This window comes from Ranitomeya variabilis, chromosome 2 (genome assembly GCF_051348905.1).
Source record: "Ranitomeya variabilis isolate aRanVar5 chromosome 2, aRanVar5.hap1, whole genome shotgun sequence".
NCBI lineage: Eukaryota > Metazoa > Chordata > Amphibia > Anura > Dendrobatidae > Ranitomeya > Ranitomeya variabilis.
This window is the reverse complement of record NC_135233.1, coordinates 637681138-637701503: the sequence shown is the minus strand read 5'-3', so window position 1 is coordinate 637701503 and position 20366 is coordinate 637681138. Positions and strand designations below refer to the sequence as shown.

The following is a 20366-nucleotide window of genomic DNA, read 5'->3' as shown; positions in this document are numbered from 1 at the left end:
CCCCTGTAGCAGTGGGATATGGGGTAATAAAGGGTTAATGTCACCTTGCTAATGTAAGGTGACATTAAGCCTGGTTAATAATGGAGAGGTGTCAATAAGACACCTATCCTTTATTAATCCAATAGTAGGAAAGGGTTAAAAATACACACATACATTAAGAATAAAGTATTTTAATGAAAGAAACACACAGGTTTTTAATATCTTTATTGTATGCTCAATCCAAAGCAAAGCCCTCGTTCTTCTGAAAAAAAGCAAAATAAAAAACAACAATATCCCATATCTGTCTGCCGTACAGTCAAGTCCCACGCTGGAAATCCATTTGAAGGGGTTAAATACATTTACAACCGGGAGCGCTGCTAATGTTAATCCACTTTTTTGCAATTTCACGGCACTTGGAGTTTTTTTCCCCTTTTTCTGTTACACAATATGGTAAAATCAAGGTAGTTATTTAAAAGTACATCTCGTTCCGCAAAAAACAAGCCCTCACATGGCCATTTTGACAAAAAAATAAAAAAGTTATGGCTCTGGGAAGAAGAGGAGAAAAAAATGAAAATGCAAAACCAAAAATACCCCTGGTCGTTAAGGGGTTAATATCAGCGATGTGGGTCTGTCTTCATACCATGAATAAGACCTGAATGGACCCCATCATGCATATAGCCCAACATTGGTTTTAAAGCATGTCTCTAATAAATTGTTATTTTTAAATCCATTAAAATTCACGCTGGAGATCATTCTTCTTTCACATTTTTCTCAACACATACCTTTAATCATTGTGGGCAAAGAGTTCTATTTAGCCTCATCGGTCCACAAGACTTGTTTCCAAAATGCATCAGGTTTGTCTAAATGTTCTTTTGCATAATTCTGACTCTAAATTTTATGGTGGGGATGCAGGAGAGGTTTTCTTCTGATGACTCTTCCATGAAGGCCATATTTTTGCATGTGTCTCTGAACAATGTAGCACAACTCCAGAGTCTGCTAAATCTTTCTGAAGGTCTTTTGAAGTCAAGCAAGGGTTTCAGATTTTCCTCTCTAGCAATCATATGAGCAGCTCTCACTGAAATTTTACGTGGTCTACCAGACCTTATCTTGACCTCCACTCTTCCTGTTATCTGACATTTCATAATTACATTTCGAACAAAGAGAAGGGCAATAGAAAACAGTTTGCTAGCTTATTATAGCCTTATCCTGCTTTTGTGGGCCTCAACTATTTTTATAATTTTTAGAGTGCTAGGTAGCTGCTTAGAAGATTCCATGGCTAGTGTTTTTTGGCACAATGCCAGATGAAGCTGGGGATTTATACAGCTGAGAAATTTGCATCACCTCGCTTTTCCTAATGATGATAGTGAGCAAGCCATAACCTTAACCCCTTCACCCCCGGAGCTTTTTCCGTTTTTTCGTTTTCGTTTTTCGCTCCCCTCCTTCCCAGAGCCATAACTTTTTTATTTTTCCGTCAATATGGCCATGTGAGGGCTTATTTTTTGCGGGACGAGATGTACTTTTGAACAATACCATTGGTTTTACCATGCCGTGTAACAGAAAACGGGAAAAAAATTCCAAGTGTGATGAAATTGCAAAAAAGTGCAATCCCACACTTGTTTTTTGATTGGCTATTTTGCTAGGTTCACCAAATGCTAAAACTGACCTGCCATTATAATTCTCCAGGTCATTACGAGTTCATAGACACCTAACATGTCTAGGTTATTTTTTATCTAAGTGGTGAAAAAAAATTCCAAACTTTGCTAAAAAAAAAAAAAAAAAAATTGCGTGATTTTCCGATACCCATATCGTCTCCAATTTTCATGATCTGGGGTCAGGTGAGGGCTTATTTTTTGCGTGCCGAGCTGGCGTTTTTAATGATACCATTTTGGTGTAGATACGTTCTTTTCATCGCCCGTTATTGCATTTTAATGCAATGTCGCGGCGAACAAAAAACGTAATTTTGGCGTTTTGATTTTTTTTCTCGCTACGCCATTTAGCGGTCAGGTTAATCCTTTGTTTTTATTGATAGATCGGGCGATTCTGAACGCGGCGATACCAAATATGTCTAGGTTTGATTTTTTTTAAATTATTTTATTTTGATTGGGGCGAAAGGGGGGTGATTTAAACTTTTATATTTTTTTTATTTTTTAAATATTTTTAAACACTTTTTTTTCTTAATTTTGGCATGCTTCAATAACCTCCATAGGAGGCTAGAAGCATGCACAACTCGATCAGCTCTGCTACATCGAGGTGAAATACAGATCACCTCTATGTAGCAGAAATGGTCGTGTACTTTGAGCGCCGACCACAGGGTGGCGCTCAAAGCATTCGGCCATCAACAACCATAGAGGTCTCAAGGAGACCTCTGGTTGTTATGGCGATGTACTGCTGACCCCCGATCATGTGACGGGGGTCAGCAGTGCGAGCACCTCCGGCCGCGCGGCCGGGAGCGCTAGTTAAATGCCGCTGTCAGCGCTTGACGGCGGCATTTAACTAGTTAATGGGCGCGGGCGGATCGCGATTCCGCTCACGCTCATTGCGCGCACATGTCAGCTGTACAAAACAGCTGACATGTCGCGGCTTTAAGGTGGGCTCAGCGCCGGAGCCCACCTTAAAGCAGGGGATCTGCCAGCTGACGTACTATTCCGTCAGCTGGCAGAAAGGGGTTAAGGCCATGTGCACACGTTAAGTATTTTTCGCGTTTTTTTCGCGTTTTTTTCGCTATAAAAACGTGATAAAAACGCGAAAAAAACGCTTACATATGCCTCCTATTATTTTAAGTGTATTCCGCATTTTTTGTGCAAATGTAGCTGTGCCCACGATGCGGGAAGTAAGCAGATTATGTGCGGTTGGTACCCAGGGTGGAGGAGAGGAGACTCTCCTCCACGCACTGGGCACCATATAAGTGGTCAAAAAATAAGAATTAAAATAAAAAATAGTCCTATACTCACCCTCGATGTCTTCCCACCTCCACTGCATGCTGTCGCTTCGGTTCCTGTAGCTGGTGTGCGGTGAAAGACCTGCCGATGACGTCACTGTCCTGTGATTGGTCGTGAGCGGTCATGTGACCGCTCACGTGACCGTGACGTCACGGAAGGTCCTGTGCGCACACACCAGCTATAGGAAGAGGAACGGACGCCGCTGAGGAGATGTCTGGGTGAGTATAAGCATTTTTTTATTTTTTTTATTATTTTTAAACATTCTATCTTTTACTATAGATGCTGCAAAAGCAGCATCTATAGTAAAAAGTTGGTCACACTTGTCAAACGCTATGTTTGACAAGTGTGACCAACCTGTCAGTCAGTTTTCCAAGCGATGCTACAGATCGCTTGGAAAACTTTAGCATTCTGCAAGCTAATTACGCTTGCAGAATGCTAAAAAAAACGCAAAAAAAACGCAAAAAAAAAAAATGCGGATTTCTTGCAGAAAATTTCCGGTTTTCTTCAGGAAATTTATGCAAGAAATCCTGAACGTGTGCACATACCCTTACAGGCTAATTAAGGTCTGAAACCTTGGTCAAAGCTATCTGAGCACACAAATGTCCAAGGGTGCCCAAACTTTTACATAACTCCATTTTCCTTTTTGGAATTTTTGAAATGTAAAAAATATTTTTTTTGCCTGAAATGCAAAGGAAATGTGTCATCTTTAACTTTAGGCCATTCAGAGATCATTTCACCTTCAACATGCTTAACTGTTCACAATAACAGTAATTTTGTCCAGGGGTGACCAAACTTTCACTTGCGACTGTATATTCCCAAATATACGGCTTGGGAGGGTTGATCCTACCTACAGATTTCTTTTAGAAAAACGCCAGATAAGATACTCCATTTATTTTTGAAGATACCGACCTGATGATCTTCCATGATCTCTCTAACATTGCTCTCTCTAAAAGACGCTGAACTAAACCTTTAACTGAAAGAGTAAATTACTTACCGGGTGTCCTGGGACTAAGGGTTCCTTTCCTGTCCCTAACACTAGGGGCGCCCTAGCTCGTCCTGCTCCCCGGACTAGTTCTGAAGGTGAGGACGCCGGTGTCACGTACCTTGCCTTAGCTCCTAAATCTGCCCTTAGTCTGTACCCTTCCCTCACCTACGGAAGAGGGGAGTAGTAGTGTACTGTAATAGACAAACGAGACTAAGAAGGTAATACGAACAGGGGTAACGAAAAATACCAAACTTACAAATATACACACACAAATAACAGAGGGATGCAACGGGGAGTAGAGGATAGGGGTAAACCAAAGTAGGAAAAAAAAGGGAATTGTCACACACTCAAAACCTAGCAACAGTCACAGATAAATCTACCAACCGCCTATTCTAATAACCACCAACATTCTCCAGCCATACAGCAAAAGCTACTATGACAATGAGAAGTAGCCTGGACCCAGTTTATATAGGAGATGGGAGTGGCTAACAGTGCACAGCTGAGAGCTTGAGTAAGTTGGGGTAAGTCGTGTGAAGGACACTGTCATGATGTTCAAGTTTCCATCGGGTCATCTGAGGTTACTGCTGATCTAAACTCTCTACTCAGGCAGTATTGGCAGTATGCTGATGTCTTCTCCAAGAAGGCCTCTGAGATCCTTCCTCCTCATCGCCCCTATGACTCTCCTATAGACCTCATTCTGGGAACTGAGCCTCCTTGTGGGTGTGTTTATCCTCTGTCTCTCCCGGAGACTGAGGCTATTGAGGCTACAGCTAGTGTGAACAATGACGGAACACACAGCGAGCGATTGCTTGCACACTCTGAGTTAAATGCCACTCAGTGAACAGCACATGAAGCTGTGTCACTCGCACACAGTAACGAAATAGATGCTCTGCTATAGATCTGTGTTACTGGCTCACAGTAACAAAATAGATGCTCTGCTATAGAGCTGTATCACTAGCACACAGTAACGGAATAGAAATGACACTAGATCCGATCCCTGTTAACCTTACAGGGGAACGAAGCCCACTCATAGGTTAAGAAGCAAACAGTGATCACACACTCAGCAAAAGCACTCAACCAACTCCTTTCCGATGCCAGCCCTGAATTCATACAGACAAACTCCTCTCCGGAGAACCGGAATACTAATGGCTTACCGACGACCCTAAGCACATGCTGATAAAGACCATACTGATGCAAAGTCCAATACACTTATGTAATGAGAATGATACTAACACGCCCGTGTGTGCCTCTGATGAGACCCTTTTATATGTTCTGTTCATGTCCAGTCGGACAGAACCTTGCTCACGGACCAACCAGGAGCTGAAATATCACCAGGACAGCTGACGACCGACCACCAATGAGATGCTGCCACTTCACGAGCATGCTCAGTAGGGTGATATATGGACTTAGCCTCCAAAGCATCCGTTCGTTGCTGCCTACCACCGCTGGTTACCATAGACATGGATGAAGAGCCAGCAGTAACCAGACGAACAGCACGAGCCTGAGCAAGACGCTGAGACCGACGTCTTTGCTCAGCAGCACCCACATCGGCCAAAGCTGAATGGGAGACTGCTGATGCAGGCAAGGCTTGGGATCTACTATGTGCAGTGGGAGAATCCCGGTGCCTAACAATTGGCTATTAACCCCTGTACTGCCAAAAGAAGTTTACACCGTTTAAAAAGAAGGTGAAGTGCTTCTTTTCAGTGCAGGAGTAGCAGCAATCAGACAATGTGGCCTTCTGGCTCCTCTTTGTCACGGTAACCCCGTGACACTGTCCATTGAATGGAACATAGCTTGGTCTTAGACTGGGCATTTCCCAGCCAACATTTGAACCATAGCGCCCTGTGAGCGACATTAGAGAGGCCTATTGACCTGGCCTACTGCCTTACAGAGTTTGCTGAAGCATCAGCAAGAAAGGTTGCCGCTCCCTAAAACAAAAGAAGATTGACCAGAGTATTTTCCGTTGAAACATCATCCTTTAGTTGTCACTACAGTTGCTCCATCCAGATCATCATGGATCTGGCTGTACAGGTCACCGAGATAGCAGGTTTCAGGGCTTCTGCCGAGGACTCCTAGGTACGTCTTCCTATCCAGAGGGTCTATCAAGATACATATGTTTTCAAATGGTAACGTTGGAATTTTATCCCCCCAGGTTGTCTCCTCCTTATCAAAGCGGTACCTTCTCTTTGAGGGCAGTGGACCTTTTGTAACATCACTGCCGGCCCTGCATGGCTTCCCGTCCTCCACCATGCACAAACACCAACTCACTCATCACTACAGGCCGTTCAGTGAGTTCCTTGTTCTTTACTTGCTGTGTGCAGTGAGCACCTGGTCCTCTGCTTGCTGTGCATACTTTCTGGCTGCATGTTTGGGGTAGCTGCACCTGCAGTTCCTGATTCTTAAAGAAACAGTGCATGAATTCCTAATGTGTCCCCAGCCTATTGTTGAGAGGCACTGGGTACTTAATCCACCTCCAACTGTTGGGAGGTGCCTGAGCAACACTCTCTTTCAGTGTGTTTGAGCAACTACTGAGTTGCCAGGTCCTGTCCTTTTTATGTCCCCATTACTGCCACTCTGAGGGTTGAGTACACAGGTCTGAACCCTGAACCTGTTTGTACTTGTGTCAGTTCTTGTTTGAATTGGGACCTATTACTGAACCTGTTTGTACTTATGTCAGTTTTTGTCTGAATTGGGACCTATCCCAGAACCTTTTTGCACCTGTGTTAGTTCTTTTCTGAATTGGGATCTATTCCTGAACCTGTTTTGTATCTGTGTCTGTGTCTTTCCCTTCACCTCTTGGTCTATAACCTGCCATGTCTGAATGAGTGCCTATCTGTATCTGTTGTCACTGTGCAACATTAGTGTTTACTGAGAACACTTGCTACTTCATTGTAAGTACCCTGTGTGAACTTGTTCTAGTCAGTCTTATCCATACCTTTCCTTGTATGCGTTCTGTGTGTACCTGATCTGTCCATTCCTTCCTGTCCTGCCATCTGCGGTTCCCTGCCTGTCCAAGTCTGTGGTTTCTTACTGTCCATGTCTGCAGTTCCATTCATATCTGTCCAGTCTAAACTGGCTCCTACCCTTGTCTGTATATCAGTTGTGTCTGCCAGTACTTGCCTGTATACCAGCAAGACCTATCCGCACCTGCCAGTGCTTATCTGTATACCAGCCGGATCTGTCTGCACCTGCCAGTGTCAATCTGTATACCAGCCGAACCTGCCAGTACCTGCATACCTAGTTGTAGGTCAGCAACCGTGTGTCCGAAGTCTGCCATGGTGTAACACCTGATTTGTGCGGATGACTTCACACTGAGTGGGGCTATCATAATATTTGGGGTCTGTAGGGGCATTATAATGAGTGGGTGGTTGTGGAAACTATCAACAGGGACCAAGATAAAGTATGGGGGGGGGGCAGTGAAAACCATAATACTGTGTGGTGGGCTGTGAGGCCATGACATTGTGTTTGGAGATATGTGGGGGCGATCATGTTGTGTGTGGGGTATTATGGGGAATTCTTACTGTGGTAGGAACGCTTAAAGGGCATCATATTGTGGTGGCAATAATACTGTGTTGGGGTGTGTAAGGCATACTGTGTTGCAGCTCACTATGTGGACATTGTGATTTGGGGACACATGCAACATCATAATATATGCGGAGGACTGGAGGGGCATCATATTTTGTGCGTGGAAAGTTTTGTAGGGGCAAAATGGTTGTGGGGATTTTACTATGGGAATATTAAACTGTGTAGGGTGGGACATTTTGTGGAGCGATACAAATGAGTTAAACAAAAGCAAAACTACTGTTTATGTGCTGCAATAGATGTCCTTCTCACTGTAAAAGTTGGAAGATATGAGCCAATCTACTTGGCTGAATAGTTTTTGAGGATGTGGGAAGAGAAGGGATTCAATTAGGACTTTTGCTATGGGGCCCCATGATTTATATATATGCCCTGGCTCCAGTATACATTTTACCGGGGTTTATGAATACTTCACAAAGCTCAAAGGGATTTCCATTTTGTCAATAACCAAAGCACAGACCCACTCAGTCTATTACCCTTAAGCACCCTAGAGCATCATAACCTCTTAGAATGCAAAAGACTCTAATCCCTTTTCTGCTATTTATCCAATAACTAACTTTTCTTTGCTTTCCATCAATGCCCATCAAACTTGTCCCTGATATCTAATCTGACCTCATCTTTAATAACTTACCAAATAAACCTAGTTTCATCCTTTCCTGATAGAGAAAATTGGGCACTGTCTTTAGTAAAGATGAACGGTCTCATTTAATCACACTCGCATGGTTTCAGCAGATGTATCAGAATTCAAGAGATTTCCTATAAGACGATTACCTTTTACCAGTGGGTACAGGAATCCACATCTCTTTCCTAAAATGCAACTAATACCAAATACCCTATGCTGTATCTGTAGGAAGTCTACCAGCACCATCTCCAATGTCTGACGGGACTACTCCACCATAGACCAATTCTCATATTCATTTCATTGAGACTTCTTCGACGACCATATGCGTCCTTTCCCTCAGGCAAGGACAGCTTATCAAAGTATGTGATTACATCAGCTAAGCTACTCATCCCACTAAATTGGAGATTACAATCCACCTACTTTCATAAAAACATGATTAGACAAAATTGACCAAATTTACAGCATGGAGGAACTGTCTTCCTGGGAAGACAGAAATACTAACTTTGAAAGGATTTGTTCTATGTAACACTCCAGTAGGATCCATCTATTCTCTCTGGCCTATGCAATCTTTCTTATCTAATCTACCACCCATTTCTGCAGCTAAAGGTACCGTCACACTCAGCAACTTTGCAAAGAGAACGACAACAATCCGTGACGTTGCAGCGTCCTGGATAAGCGATCTCGTTGTGTTTGACACGCAGCAGCAATCTGGATCCCGCTGTGCCATCGCTGGTTGGAGCTAGAAGTCCAGAACTTTATTTCGTCGCCAGGTCGGCGTGTATCATCATGTTTGACATCAAAAGCAACAACGCTAACAATGGATGTAATGGAGCTAACAACCAGCGAGAACGAGAAGTGAGTCGCCGTTACGTCACTGGATCGCTCCTGCATCGTTCTGGAGTTGCTGTGTTTGACGTCTCTACAGCGACCTAAACAGCGACGCTCCAGAGATCTAGTTTAGGTCGGCTCGTTGTCTATATCGCCGCAGCGTCGCTGAGTGTGACGGTACCTTTACTCACAGACTTAACACCCCAGGAACAGTCGGAGACAAGAAATAATTAATCCCACAAGGCTACAAATTATACAATTCACAAATTTCCTATTCCTACTTTTATATTTTCCTAGTAGGACTTATAGAGTCTGCTGTTCCCTCGGCCTATCACCTCTCCTTTCTTCATATTAATGTCACGAGTGTGTCACGTTATCCTGGAGAGATCTGGTATTAGGAAATCATTACGTATTGTGAGTCGCAGGCAATCCATTTAGCCTGTGTGGTTTATGTGACATAGTAAATTAATTTAGTTTCCTTTGGTGCTGAAGAGGTTAACAACTTTCTCTATGCTGGTTAGAAACATGCAGCTCCATCTCACAGCTGCTCCTGATCGGGTCATCTCTCTATAAAAACTGGCCAGACCTTCTCTTCCTTGCCAGTGAAGGTTTCAATCCTGGTTCCCTGTAGGTGCTGTGCTGAGTTGGAGAGTCATTTGTTGCTATTGGAGACTGTTGTAAGATGTTTTTGGGTGTATGCTTTTCCCCTTAACCTTCCCGTCTGGTTTGTACATCCTTTCCTTGCAATGCATAGTTTCCAGACTAAAGGCCCCGTCTCACTTAGCGATGCTAAGCGATCCCGACAACGATACGACCTGTCAGGGATCGTTGCTGCGTCGCTATGTGGTCGCTGGTGAGATGTCAAACAGTGAGATCTTCCCAACGATCGCTGCTGCGATCTCACTGTTTGATATCTCACCAGCGACCTGTAGCGACATGTACAACGATGTCACATGGGAGCTATTATGACGATTCAGTGTCTGAGTCGTCAACGAGGTCGTTGGTAAGGTGTCAAACACAGCGATGTGTGCTACCCAGCGGGACCTCAACGATCAAAAAAGGTCCAGGCCATTCCGACACGACCAGCGATCTCACAGCAGGGGCCTGATCGCTGGTACGTGTCACACATAGCGAGATCGCTACTGAGGTCGCTGTTGCGTCACAAAACTTGTGACTCAGCAGCGATCTCGCTAGCGATCTCGCTTAGTGAGACGGGGGCTTAAGCGAGACCTAAAGTGATTTATTAGCACTAATATAAGTGATGTAGACACATCTTTGCTATTGCATTGTAATTTGGTAAACTTGAAGCCTGCATAACTCTACTCCAAATGATACTTGTTTTTATCTAAACTTGTGTTGGTAAATCTTGATATGCACTTTTGAATATAAACAGACACATTATTTCAATAAAAAAAAGAATATGTAAAAAAAATAGGCCTGGTTTGATGAATCACATTTTTCTAAATAATGTGGATGGCTAAGTGCATGTGTGTCACTAACTTTGGGAAGAGAAGAAATGTCAACAATATGCAATATGGGAAGATGGCAAACAGGTGCAGACAGTATGATGCTTTGGGCAATTTTGGGAACTTTAGGTATTGTTTAACTTGGGAAACGAAAAAAAAACAATTGCTCCAGCTGCTCCAAGATAAATTATAAATCTTTAATCCAAAATCATTAAAATGAATACTGCTCCTTTCTTTCTTTTCTTACATTGTTTAACTTGGTCTCCAAATGTTCACTATGTTTATCAAATCAAGTATCTGTGGGATGTGTGGGAAAAAATCTTTATCATGGAAGCCCTACTTTTCATTTTACAAGACTTAAAGCATATGCTGCTAACATTTTAGTGCTACATACCACAGGACACCATCCACCATGATGTGAACTCAAAGTCTCAAAAAGTCAGAGCTGTTTGAGGGCTGTAAGGATAGCTACATAGTTTTAGCTAGGTAGTTTTACGGTTGTGCCTATCACCGTCTGGTGGATCTAATGCCATGAGAGAGCTGTTTGGTCGCAATCATAGGCAAGTATGACAGGCTAGTGTATGTCACTTATAAACTGCAATATCAGCACCCTAAAAACATGTAGTTAAAATTAACGTTAATCACACTGCTATGGATACTCATAATTATGACCTCCAGGAAGCAACGTCCTACAGATAAAAACCCTGTCCTATCAGTTAAGCCTCACCACTAACATGAACTATGCCCCCCCCCTCAAAATGCAGCTGTACAGTGGTCCTGTACTCTAGTGCATTGCTAAGGGTCCTGATTAGCCGGTCTGGTGCAATGTCGCATGTACATCAAGACGTAATGATGATGACAAGCCAGGCTGACTAATCAAAAGAGAACCCATGGATGATGACAGGTAGGAGGAGGATTACAGGGCTCCTGTCCAGCGGCCATAGAGTACTGATCTGGCCGCTGGACCAGGGTCCTGTAAATCAATACGATAATTTCTTGGAAACATATCTTATTTTACATACCTTGAATGTACTTGAGTCAATTTCTTTTCCGTTTCTTCATGTTCAGTTTTAGCTGAAAAATAAATAAAAAGTGCGTACAACATTGAACCTTATCATTAACGCCTTTTATTTTTGCACGAAATACGAATTCTAAATGATATTTTTAAATAACTTTCTTTTGTTGTTCCAGTTGTGGCTTATAAACATTTATAAATAAACAGACAAGAAAGAAGGGCACAATGAAAATGTAAAGAAACATTTTTCATAGGAAAAATACAGCTAAATTAAATTGTTTCTCAAAATGCATTTGTTCTAAAATAGCACTGCAATGGTCCATGTATAAAACAAACTGAATGGTATTTCCATAATGATGCAAAATAAACAGTTTGTGTGCACTTTGTGATTATGCAATTCTCTGCAATATTTTCTATGCTGTACCATGGGATTTAACCACTATTGTTAGATAAGTTAAATTTAACTGAATATTATACTCCATACATATACATTTTATAAGAACTAAATATATAGAACTAAAATCTTTATTTGTTGCAACCAAGCAACAATCTGCAAACATATCCTGTAAATTGTTATACAGGTGCTTCTCACAAAATTAGGGTATCATCAAAAAGTTAATTTATTTCAGTTCTTCAATACAAAAAGTGAATCTCATATATTATATAGCGTGATTACAGAGTGATCTATTTCAAGAGTTTATTTCTGTTAATGTTGATGACTAGGCTTACAGCTAATGAAAACCCAAAAGTCATTATCCCAGTAAATTAGAATACTTTATAACAACAGCTTGAAAAATTATTTTAAAATCCAAAATGTCGGCCTACTGAAATGTATGTTCAGTAAATGCTCTCAATACTTGGTCGGGGCTCCTTTTGCATAAGTTCCTTCATCAATGCGGTGTGGCATGGAGGCGATCGGCTTGTGGCACTACTGAGGTGTTATGGAAGCCCAGGTTGCTTTGATAGCAGCCTTCAGCTCATCTGCATTGTTGGGTCTGGTGTCTCTCATCTTCCTCCTGACAATACCCCATAGATTCTCTATGGGGTTAAGGTCAGGCGAATTTGCTGGCCAATCAAACACAGTGATACTGTTGTTTTTAAACCAGGTATTGGTACTTTTGGTAGTGTGGGCAGGTGAATGCAAAAAAGCTAGTGCACTGGACATCGTTGCATTAAAGATGACCTTTCACTGTATTTTTTTTTATTTAACAGGGTTTTCTCATGAACAAAATTCATTTTCACGAATAGGTTTTGGAATAACAATAACTTTCACAATTGGATTTGTTAAAAACCTTTTGCTACATTTGTGGTTGTTTTTTAGCGAAGAAACAACAAAGGAACATTATGTACTTGGTTCAAAAAATGTATTATGTGTACTTCGGTGTAAAACTAGATGATTGGGACAAGTTGTCGGCTCCACATGTAGTGTGACTCAGGAGTTGGTATACGAAGAGTGGGTTTTGGGTCCCTGGAGAACTGGGCCGACTTATTTGTTGGCTACAGGCTCTACTCTAGAAATGAGCTGCATCTCAACAGGAAAAGAGCAGCTGCGGTAAGAATAGTCTGAAGTTTGCAGGAGTGTTTAAACTAAATGGGCAATTACTGTACAGGAGGGGAAGATAGCGTAGATAGTGACAGGGGCCTAAGTAATGAAAATGGTGAAAGATTAGGACAGTCAATATTCTAAGGAGGAGTAGGAGTAGAGGTATGGAAAAATACATAACAAGTATATTTACTATTGCCAAAAGCCTCATCAACAAGAATAATGAATTAGATTTAATATTATTGGAAGAGAGATGATATCTAGGGGATAACGGAGACATGGTTGTATGACAGCATTGACTGGACTGTTAATTTATGGGGCTATAGACTGCTCCTATGGTGGAGATAAGTGGAGGGGAAAAGAATAATAAAATACTGATAGAGGGTTGTTATAAGTCTATAAGTATAATAGATGAGGCAGAAACTCACGAAGTAATTATTGTGGGGAAATGTAACTATCCTGATGTAAACTGGGGAGCAGACACCTGCAGGTCCAGCAAAGGAAACAGTTTTTTGACAATAAGAAAAGACAATTATCTTTCACAACTGATGGGACCCAACAAGAGAGGGGATACTTCTAGACCTTACATTAATAAATAGGCCAGACAAAATATTAAATATTTGATCAGGGGGTTACATGTGTAATAGTGAACATTAAACAATACGTTTTCAAATATCCTTTAATAAGATGTATAGAAGAGGGGCTATAAGGACACTAACGTTCAGGAATGTGAATTTCCAGCAGCTAAGAGATTATCTTAATGGCAGAAACTGAAACAATGTCCATAAAAATAAAAGTGAGGGAATGTGAAACTATTATAAGTAGCCTGAATACGACAAGTGCACAATATATACCCAGGGACATATATATGGGTGGGTGTTGTGAATTTGGATTCTGGGCTCCCCCGGTGGCCGCTTGTGGAATTGGACTTGTCATCCTCTTTCCTGTTTCACCTGGTTCCATCAGTAGTGGGTGTCGCTATTTAAGCTCATTTCTCTGGTGGTTTCTTGCCGGTCAACAATGTTATCTGATGCCTCTCAGTACTTGTTCCTGCTTCTAGACAACTACTAGATAAGTTGGACTCTTGTCCATGTTTTGTTTGCCTATTTGTTCCAGTTCACAGCTGAAGTTTTGTTACTGTGTCTGGAAAGCTCTCGTTGATCAGGGATTGCTACTCTGGCGTTATGAGTTAATGCCAGAGTTTAAGGTAATCTCTGGATGGTGTTTTGTTAGTATGCTTTCATGGTCAGCAGAAAAACACTATCTGTCTTCTGCTATCTAGTGAGCGGACCTCAAATTTGCTAAGTCTATTTTCCTGCTGCGTTTGTTGTTTCATCTGAACTCACCGTCATTATATGTGGGGGGCTACTGTCTTCTTTTGAAATATTTCTCTAGAGGTGAGCCAGGTCTTATATTTCCCTCTGCTAGCTATTTAGGTCTTAGGCCAGAGCTGGGCATCTAGCGATAAATAGGAAATGCTACCTGGCTATTTCTAGTTGCGTGGCAGGCTTAGTTCATGGTCAGTATAGTTCCATCTTCCGAGAGCTTGTCCCTCTATAGGCTTGCTATGATCTCTGCTTGCAGAGATCATGATAGGTGGGCAGGCGGAGCATTTACCCTGGGAGCAGCCGGAAGGGGGATAGCGTCGGGCCACCTAAAGCGGCACTCACAGGTGTCTCCCTGGCGACTGCATTTTGCCACCACCTAGAGTTGGATTCAGCCGTTCTCTGAGCCATCTGTCAAGCTGACAGCTGACTCAGAGAAAATGCAACACTCAAGCTCACCAAATTTGAATTGTACTTTCAAGGTCAAGTACAATTGAAGCCCTGACCGCACTTCCAGGTCATGGGTACTTTAACGGGGTACAGATAATATGCGGAGTGGGCAGAAGGTGTGAGCAGAAAGTTTGAGAAGTAAAATGTATGGTTGGTAGTGTTGAGTGATACCTTCCGATATTCAAAAGTATCGGTATCGGATTGGATCGGCCGATATCCAAAATATATCGGATATCGCCGATACCGATACCCGATACCAATACAAGTCAATGGGACACAAATATCGGAAGCTATCCTGGATGGTTCCCAGGGTCTGAAGGAGAGGAAACTCTCCTTCAGGCCCTGGTATCCATATTCATGTAAAAAATAAAGAATAAAAATAAAAAATATGGATATACTCACCCCTCCGACGGACCCTGGACCTCAGCGGTGCAACCGGCAGCCTCCGTTCCTAAGAATGCAGTGAGTGAAGGACCTTCGATGACGTCGCAGTCACATGAGCGGTCACGCGACCAATCACAAGACCGCGACGTCATTGCAGGTCCTACACTCACTGCATTCTTAGGAACGGAGGCTGCCAGTTGCACCGCTGAGGTCCAGGGTCCGTCGGAGGGGTGAGTATATCCATATTTTTTATTTTTATTCTTTATTTTTTACATGAATATGGATCCCAGGGCCTGAAGGAGAGTCTCCTCTCCTCCAGACCCTGGGAACCATAAGCACTGCACACGCCTGGGAACTTATAGGAACTTCTGATTCTGATTTCCGATATCACAAAAATATCGGAACTTGGTATCGGAATTCCGATACATCGAATATCGGCCGATACCCGATATTTGCAGTATCGGAATGCTCAACACTAATGGTTTGAGAAAATTTTATGGACTGGGTAGTGTGGGATTCACTATAGAGAAGAGGCGGCATGGGAGGGTTCAGTATTTCAAGGAGGGGGAACTACGAGACAGAGGGTTAGAATAGAGACGGGGAAGTATAGTGGGGACAGTGTGAGAGGATAGTGTGAATAGGGGGCTCGGTATGGAAAAGAAAGGACAGTGTGGATACCATGTACCATAAGAGGAGCAGTGTGAGAGTCATATTTTGTGCAGAAAGGAATTATTATTCAGGGACTCAGCATAGGGCAGGTTTTTTTTATTCAGGAGCATTATCATCGCACTGATGTTTTTAAGGGCACTGTATCGGGATCTGCTGTAGAAGACCAGAGAAAAGTCATCATGGTATCTGGACCAGATGGAAAGAAAAGGAGAATTACTTCAATCAGAGAAGATGTCATCTATAAGGTACCTGGATGTAAATGTTTATTTGTGAAACTGCCCATGTCTCATCAGTACTGTGATTCCGGTATGGTCCAAAGTCTTATAATGTCTGGTAACAACAACTCCCAGTATTTCCTTAAGGACATTTGGGAATTGTAAGCTCATGTGATATAATTGTATATGGGGCTGACCTGACACTACAAGTGATCACTGTAGTAAACGTGGTACTGTTATTCATATACTGAGGGTGGTTATGGTGGTGTTCTCTGTACTGATGGCGGTTCTGTGAAATATTACTCTACAGATCGTGGTTGCAGTGATCTATTTCTGTACTGATGAGTGTTTTAGTGACGCATTTCTGTATTGCTAGTGGTTCATGTAATTTATTTCTGTGCCGTTATTGGTTCCGGTTCTGTACACATAGAATATATATAACAATCCAGAACTAGGGATGTGCGAACCCGAATTTACAAATTCGGAGTTCGTACCAGACAGTTATGGTCCAGTGTTAAATGCCGGAGAGAAAGAGAGAGAGAGAAAAACTTTTTTTTCCAGCTACAGAGTTCGGATCCCCATGGTTTTCATTGTAGTTCGGGTACTGTTCTGGTACATGAGCCAAATTCCACTCATCCCTATCCATAACTTATAAGATTACATGCATTGTGCCATCTGACAAGTTAAGGGTTACTACAATTGTACACTGCTCAAAAAAATAAAGGGAACTCTAAAATACCACATCCTAGATGTCACTGAATGAAATATTCCAGTTGCAAATCTTTATTCACTGCATAGTGGAATGTGTTGAGAACAATAAAACATAAAAATTATCAATGTAAATCAAAATTAATATCTCATGGAGGTCTGGATTTCAAATGATACTCATGAGATTTTGGTCAACAACCAAAGCATTTCAAGGTCCCAGAGTGACCAGGTCTCCCGGCCTGACCCCAATAGGAAATCTTTGTAGGGAGCTGAAACTCAATGTTGTCTAGCGACAGCTGAAAGATCTGGAGAAGATCTGTATGTAGGAGTGGGCCAAAATCCCTGCTGCAGTGTGTGCAAACTTGATCAAGAACTACAGGAAACCTCTGACCTGTGTAATTGCAAACAAAAGTTTCTGCACGAAATATTAAGTTCTGTTAATGCAAATTACTGTATGTAAAAATCATACAATGTGTTTGTCTTGTTTTTATTTTTAGATTCTGTGTTGTGAATTCTGTTCTTGGGCTCCCTCCTGTGGTCAGGAATGGTACTTCGGCGAGTTCTGTTCATGGACTCCCTCTGGTGGCTGTGAGTGGAGCTGCTGGTTCTGAGGTTCTGTCTTCAGCTGACCTCGTTTAGTTCTGGCTGGCTGCTCTATTTAACTCCACTCAGATCGTTACTTGATGCCAGCTGTCAATGTCCTAGTACTGGTTCAGTTTTTTCTTGGATCTTTCAGATGACCTGTCTACTCCAACAAAAGCTAAGTCCTTGCTAGCTCATTTGTTCACCACTGTTTTCTTTTCCAGCTTGCTATCATGATTTTGTCTTGTTAGCTGGAAGCTCTGGGATGCAGAGTGGCACCTCCGCACTGTGAGTCAGTGCGGGGGTCTCTTTTGCACACTCTGCGTGGTTTTTTGTAGATTTTTGTGCTGACCGCAAAGATACCTTTTCTATCCTCAAATCTGTTTAGTTAAGTCTGGCCTCCTTTGCTGAATCTTGTTTCATTCCTGTGTTTGTGACTTCCATCTTAACTCACAGTCAATATGTGTCGGGGGCTGCCTATTTCTTTGGGGAATTTCTCTGAGGCAAGCTAGGCTTAATTTTCTATCTTTAGGGGTAGTTAGCTCTTAGGCTGTGAAGAGGCGTCTAGGCAGAGTCAGGTACGCTCCACGGCTATTTCTAGTGTGTTGTGATAGGATTAGTGGTTGCGCTCAGCAGAGTTCCCACTTCCCAGAGCTAGTTCTGTATTACTAGTTTGCTCATCAGGTCACTCCGGGTGCTTCTAACCACCAGGTCAATCATAACAGTACAGCTGGCCTATAAAGTGTTAATGCATCTCAATAGAGGGATAAGAGAAGTTCTGAGACCATTTTTTTTTTCCTCTGCAGCGTGTTTTGTTTTTCCTTTCCCCTAAATCTCTGGGTGGTTCAGGACACAGGTGTAGATATGGACATTCAAGGTCTGTCCTCTTGTGTGGATCAACTCACTACAAGGGTACAAGGCATTCAAGATTATGTAGTTCAGAATCCAATGTTAGAACCCAGAATTCCAATTCCTGATTTGTTTTCTGGGGATAGATCTAAGTTCCTGAATTTCAAAAATAATTGTAGATTGTTTTTTGCTTTGAAACCCCGCTCCTCTGGTGACCCCATTCAGCAAGTAAAAATCATAATTTCTTTGCTACGTGGTGACCCTCAAGACTGGGCATTTTCCCTTGCACCAGGAGATCCTGCATTGCGTAATGTAGATGCGTTTTTTCTGGCGCTTGGATTGCTTTATGATGAACCAGATTCAGTGGATCAGGCAGAAAAAATTTTGCTGGCTTTGTGTCAGGGTCAGGATGAAGCGGAGGTATATTGTCAGAAGTCCAGAAAGTGGTCTATGCTTACTCAGTGGAATGAGTGTGCCCTGGCGGCAATTTTCAGAAAGGGTCTTTCTGAAGCCCTTAAGTGTTATGACCCCAATGGCGAGGGTCTCAGAGGCACTAGTAAGTCTGCAAAATACAAAAATCCAGCTCATAGGGCAGTGGTAACTGGATTGACCATATATCTAATCCTAACGCCAACACTAGAAGTAGCCGGGGATCATGCCTACGTTGATCGCTAGATGACTCGCGCCAGCCGGAGAATCTAACTACCCCTAGAAGAGGAAAACAAAGACCTCTCTTGCCTCCAGAGAAAGGGACCCCAAAGTTGGATACAAGCCCCCCACAAATAATAATGGTGAGGTAAGAGGAAATGACAAACACAGAAATGAACTAGGATTAGCAAAGAGAGGCCCGCTTCACTAATAGCAGAATATAGAAAGATAACTTATATGGTCAACAAAAACCCTAACAAAATCCACGCTGGAAATTCAAGAACCCCCGAACCGACTAACGGTCCGGGGGGAGAACGCCAGCCCCCTAGAGCTTCCAGCAAAGTCAGGAACAGTTTAGGACAAGCTGGACAAAAATGCAATCAAAACAAATAGCAAAAAAGCAAAGAAGCAGACTTAGCTTGATCTAGCAGGAACCAGGATCAGTAGACAAGAGCACAGCAGATTAGCTCTGATTACTACGTTGCCAGGCATAGAACTGAAGGTCCAGGGAGCTTATATAGCAACACCCCTGAACTAACGACCCAGGTGAGAATACAAGGGATGACAGAAAAACCCAGAGTCAAATAACTAGTAACCACTAGAGGGAGCCAAAAAGCAAATTCACAACAGTACCCCCCCTTAGTGAGGGGTCACCGAACCCTCACCAAGACCACCAGGGCGATCAGGATGAGCGGCGTGAAAGGCACGAACCAAATCGGCCGCATGTACATCAGAGGCGACCACCCAGGAATTATCCTCCTGACCATATCCCTTCCACTTGACCAGGTACTGAAGCCTCCGCCTGGAGAGATGAGAATCCAAGATCTTTTCCACCACGTACTCCAACTCGCCCTCAACCAACACCGGAGCAGGAGGCTCAGCAGAAGGAACCACAGGCACAACGTACCGCCGCAACAAGGATCTATGAAACACGTTGTGAATGGCAAATGACACAGGAAGATCCAGGCGAAAGGACACAGGATTAAGGATTTCCAATATCTTGTAAGGACCAATGAAGCGAGGTTTAAATTTGGGAGAGGAGACCTTCAAAGGAACAAAGCGAGAAGAAAGCCACACCAAATCCCCAACCCGAAGTCGGGGACCCACACCGCGGCGGCGGTTGGCAAAACGCTGAGCCTTCTCCTGTGACAACTTCAAGTTGTCCACCACATGATTCCAGATCCGCTGCAACCTATCCACCACAGAATCCACCCCAGGACAGTCGGAAGGCTCCACATGACCCGAAGAAAAACGAGGATGGAAACCAGAGTTGCAGAAAAATGGCGAAACCAAGGTAGCGGAACTAGCCCGATTATTAAGGGCAAACTCAGCCAACGGCAAGAAAGTCACCCAATCGTCCTGATCAGCAGAAACAAAACACCTCAAATAAGCCTCCAGAGTCTGATTAGTTCGCTCCGTCTGTCCATTAGTTTGTGGATGAAAAGCGGATGAAAATGACAAATCAATGCCCATCCTACCACAAAAGGATCGCCAGAATCTGGAGACGAACTGGGATCCTCTGTCTGACACAATATTCTCAGGGATGCCGTGTAAACGAACCACGTTCTGAAAAAACACAG

The 20366-nt window shown here is 42.9% G+C and overlaps 1 protein-coding gene across 1 annotated transcript in view; it reads right to left on the bottom strand.

The window, feature by feature from the left end:
* The window catches only part of FMN2 (formin 2), a 450026-nt gene that overhangs the window by 26451 nt on the left and 403209 nt on the right, over positions 1-20366 (bottom strand). The window contains exon 15 of the mRNA XM_077289102.1: positions 11421-11472. Within this exon, the coding sequence (XP_077145217.1) occupies positions 11421-11472 (52 nt within the window). The remainder of the gene's footprint in view (positions 1-11420; positions 11473-20366) is intronic.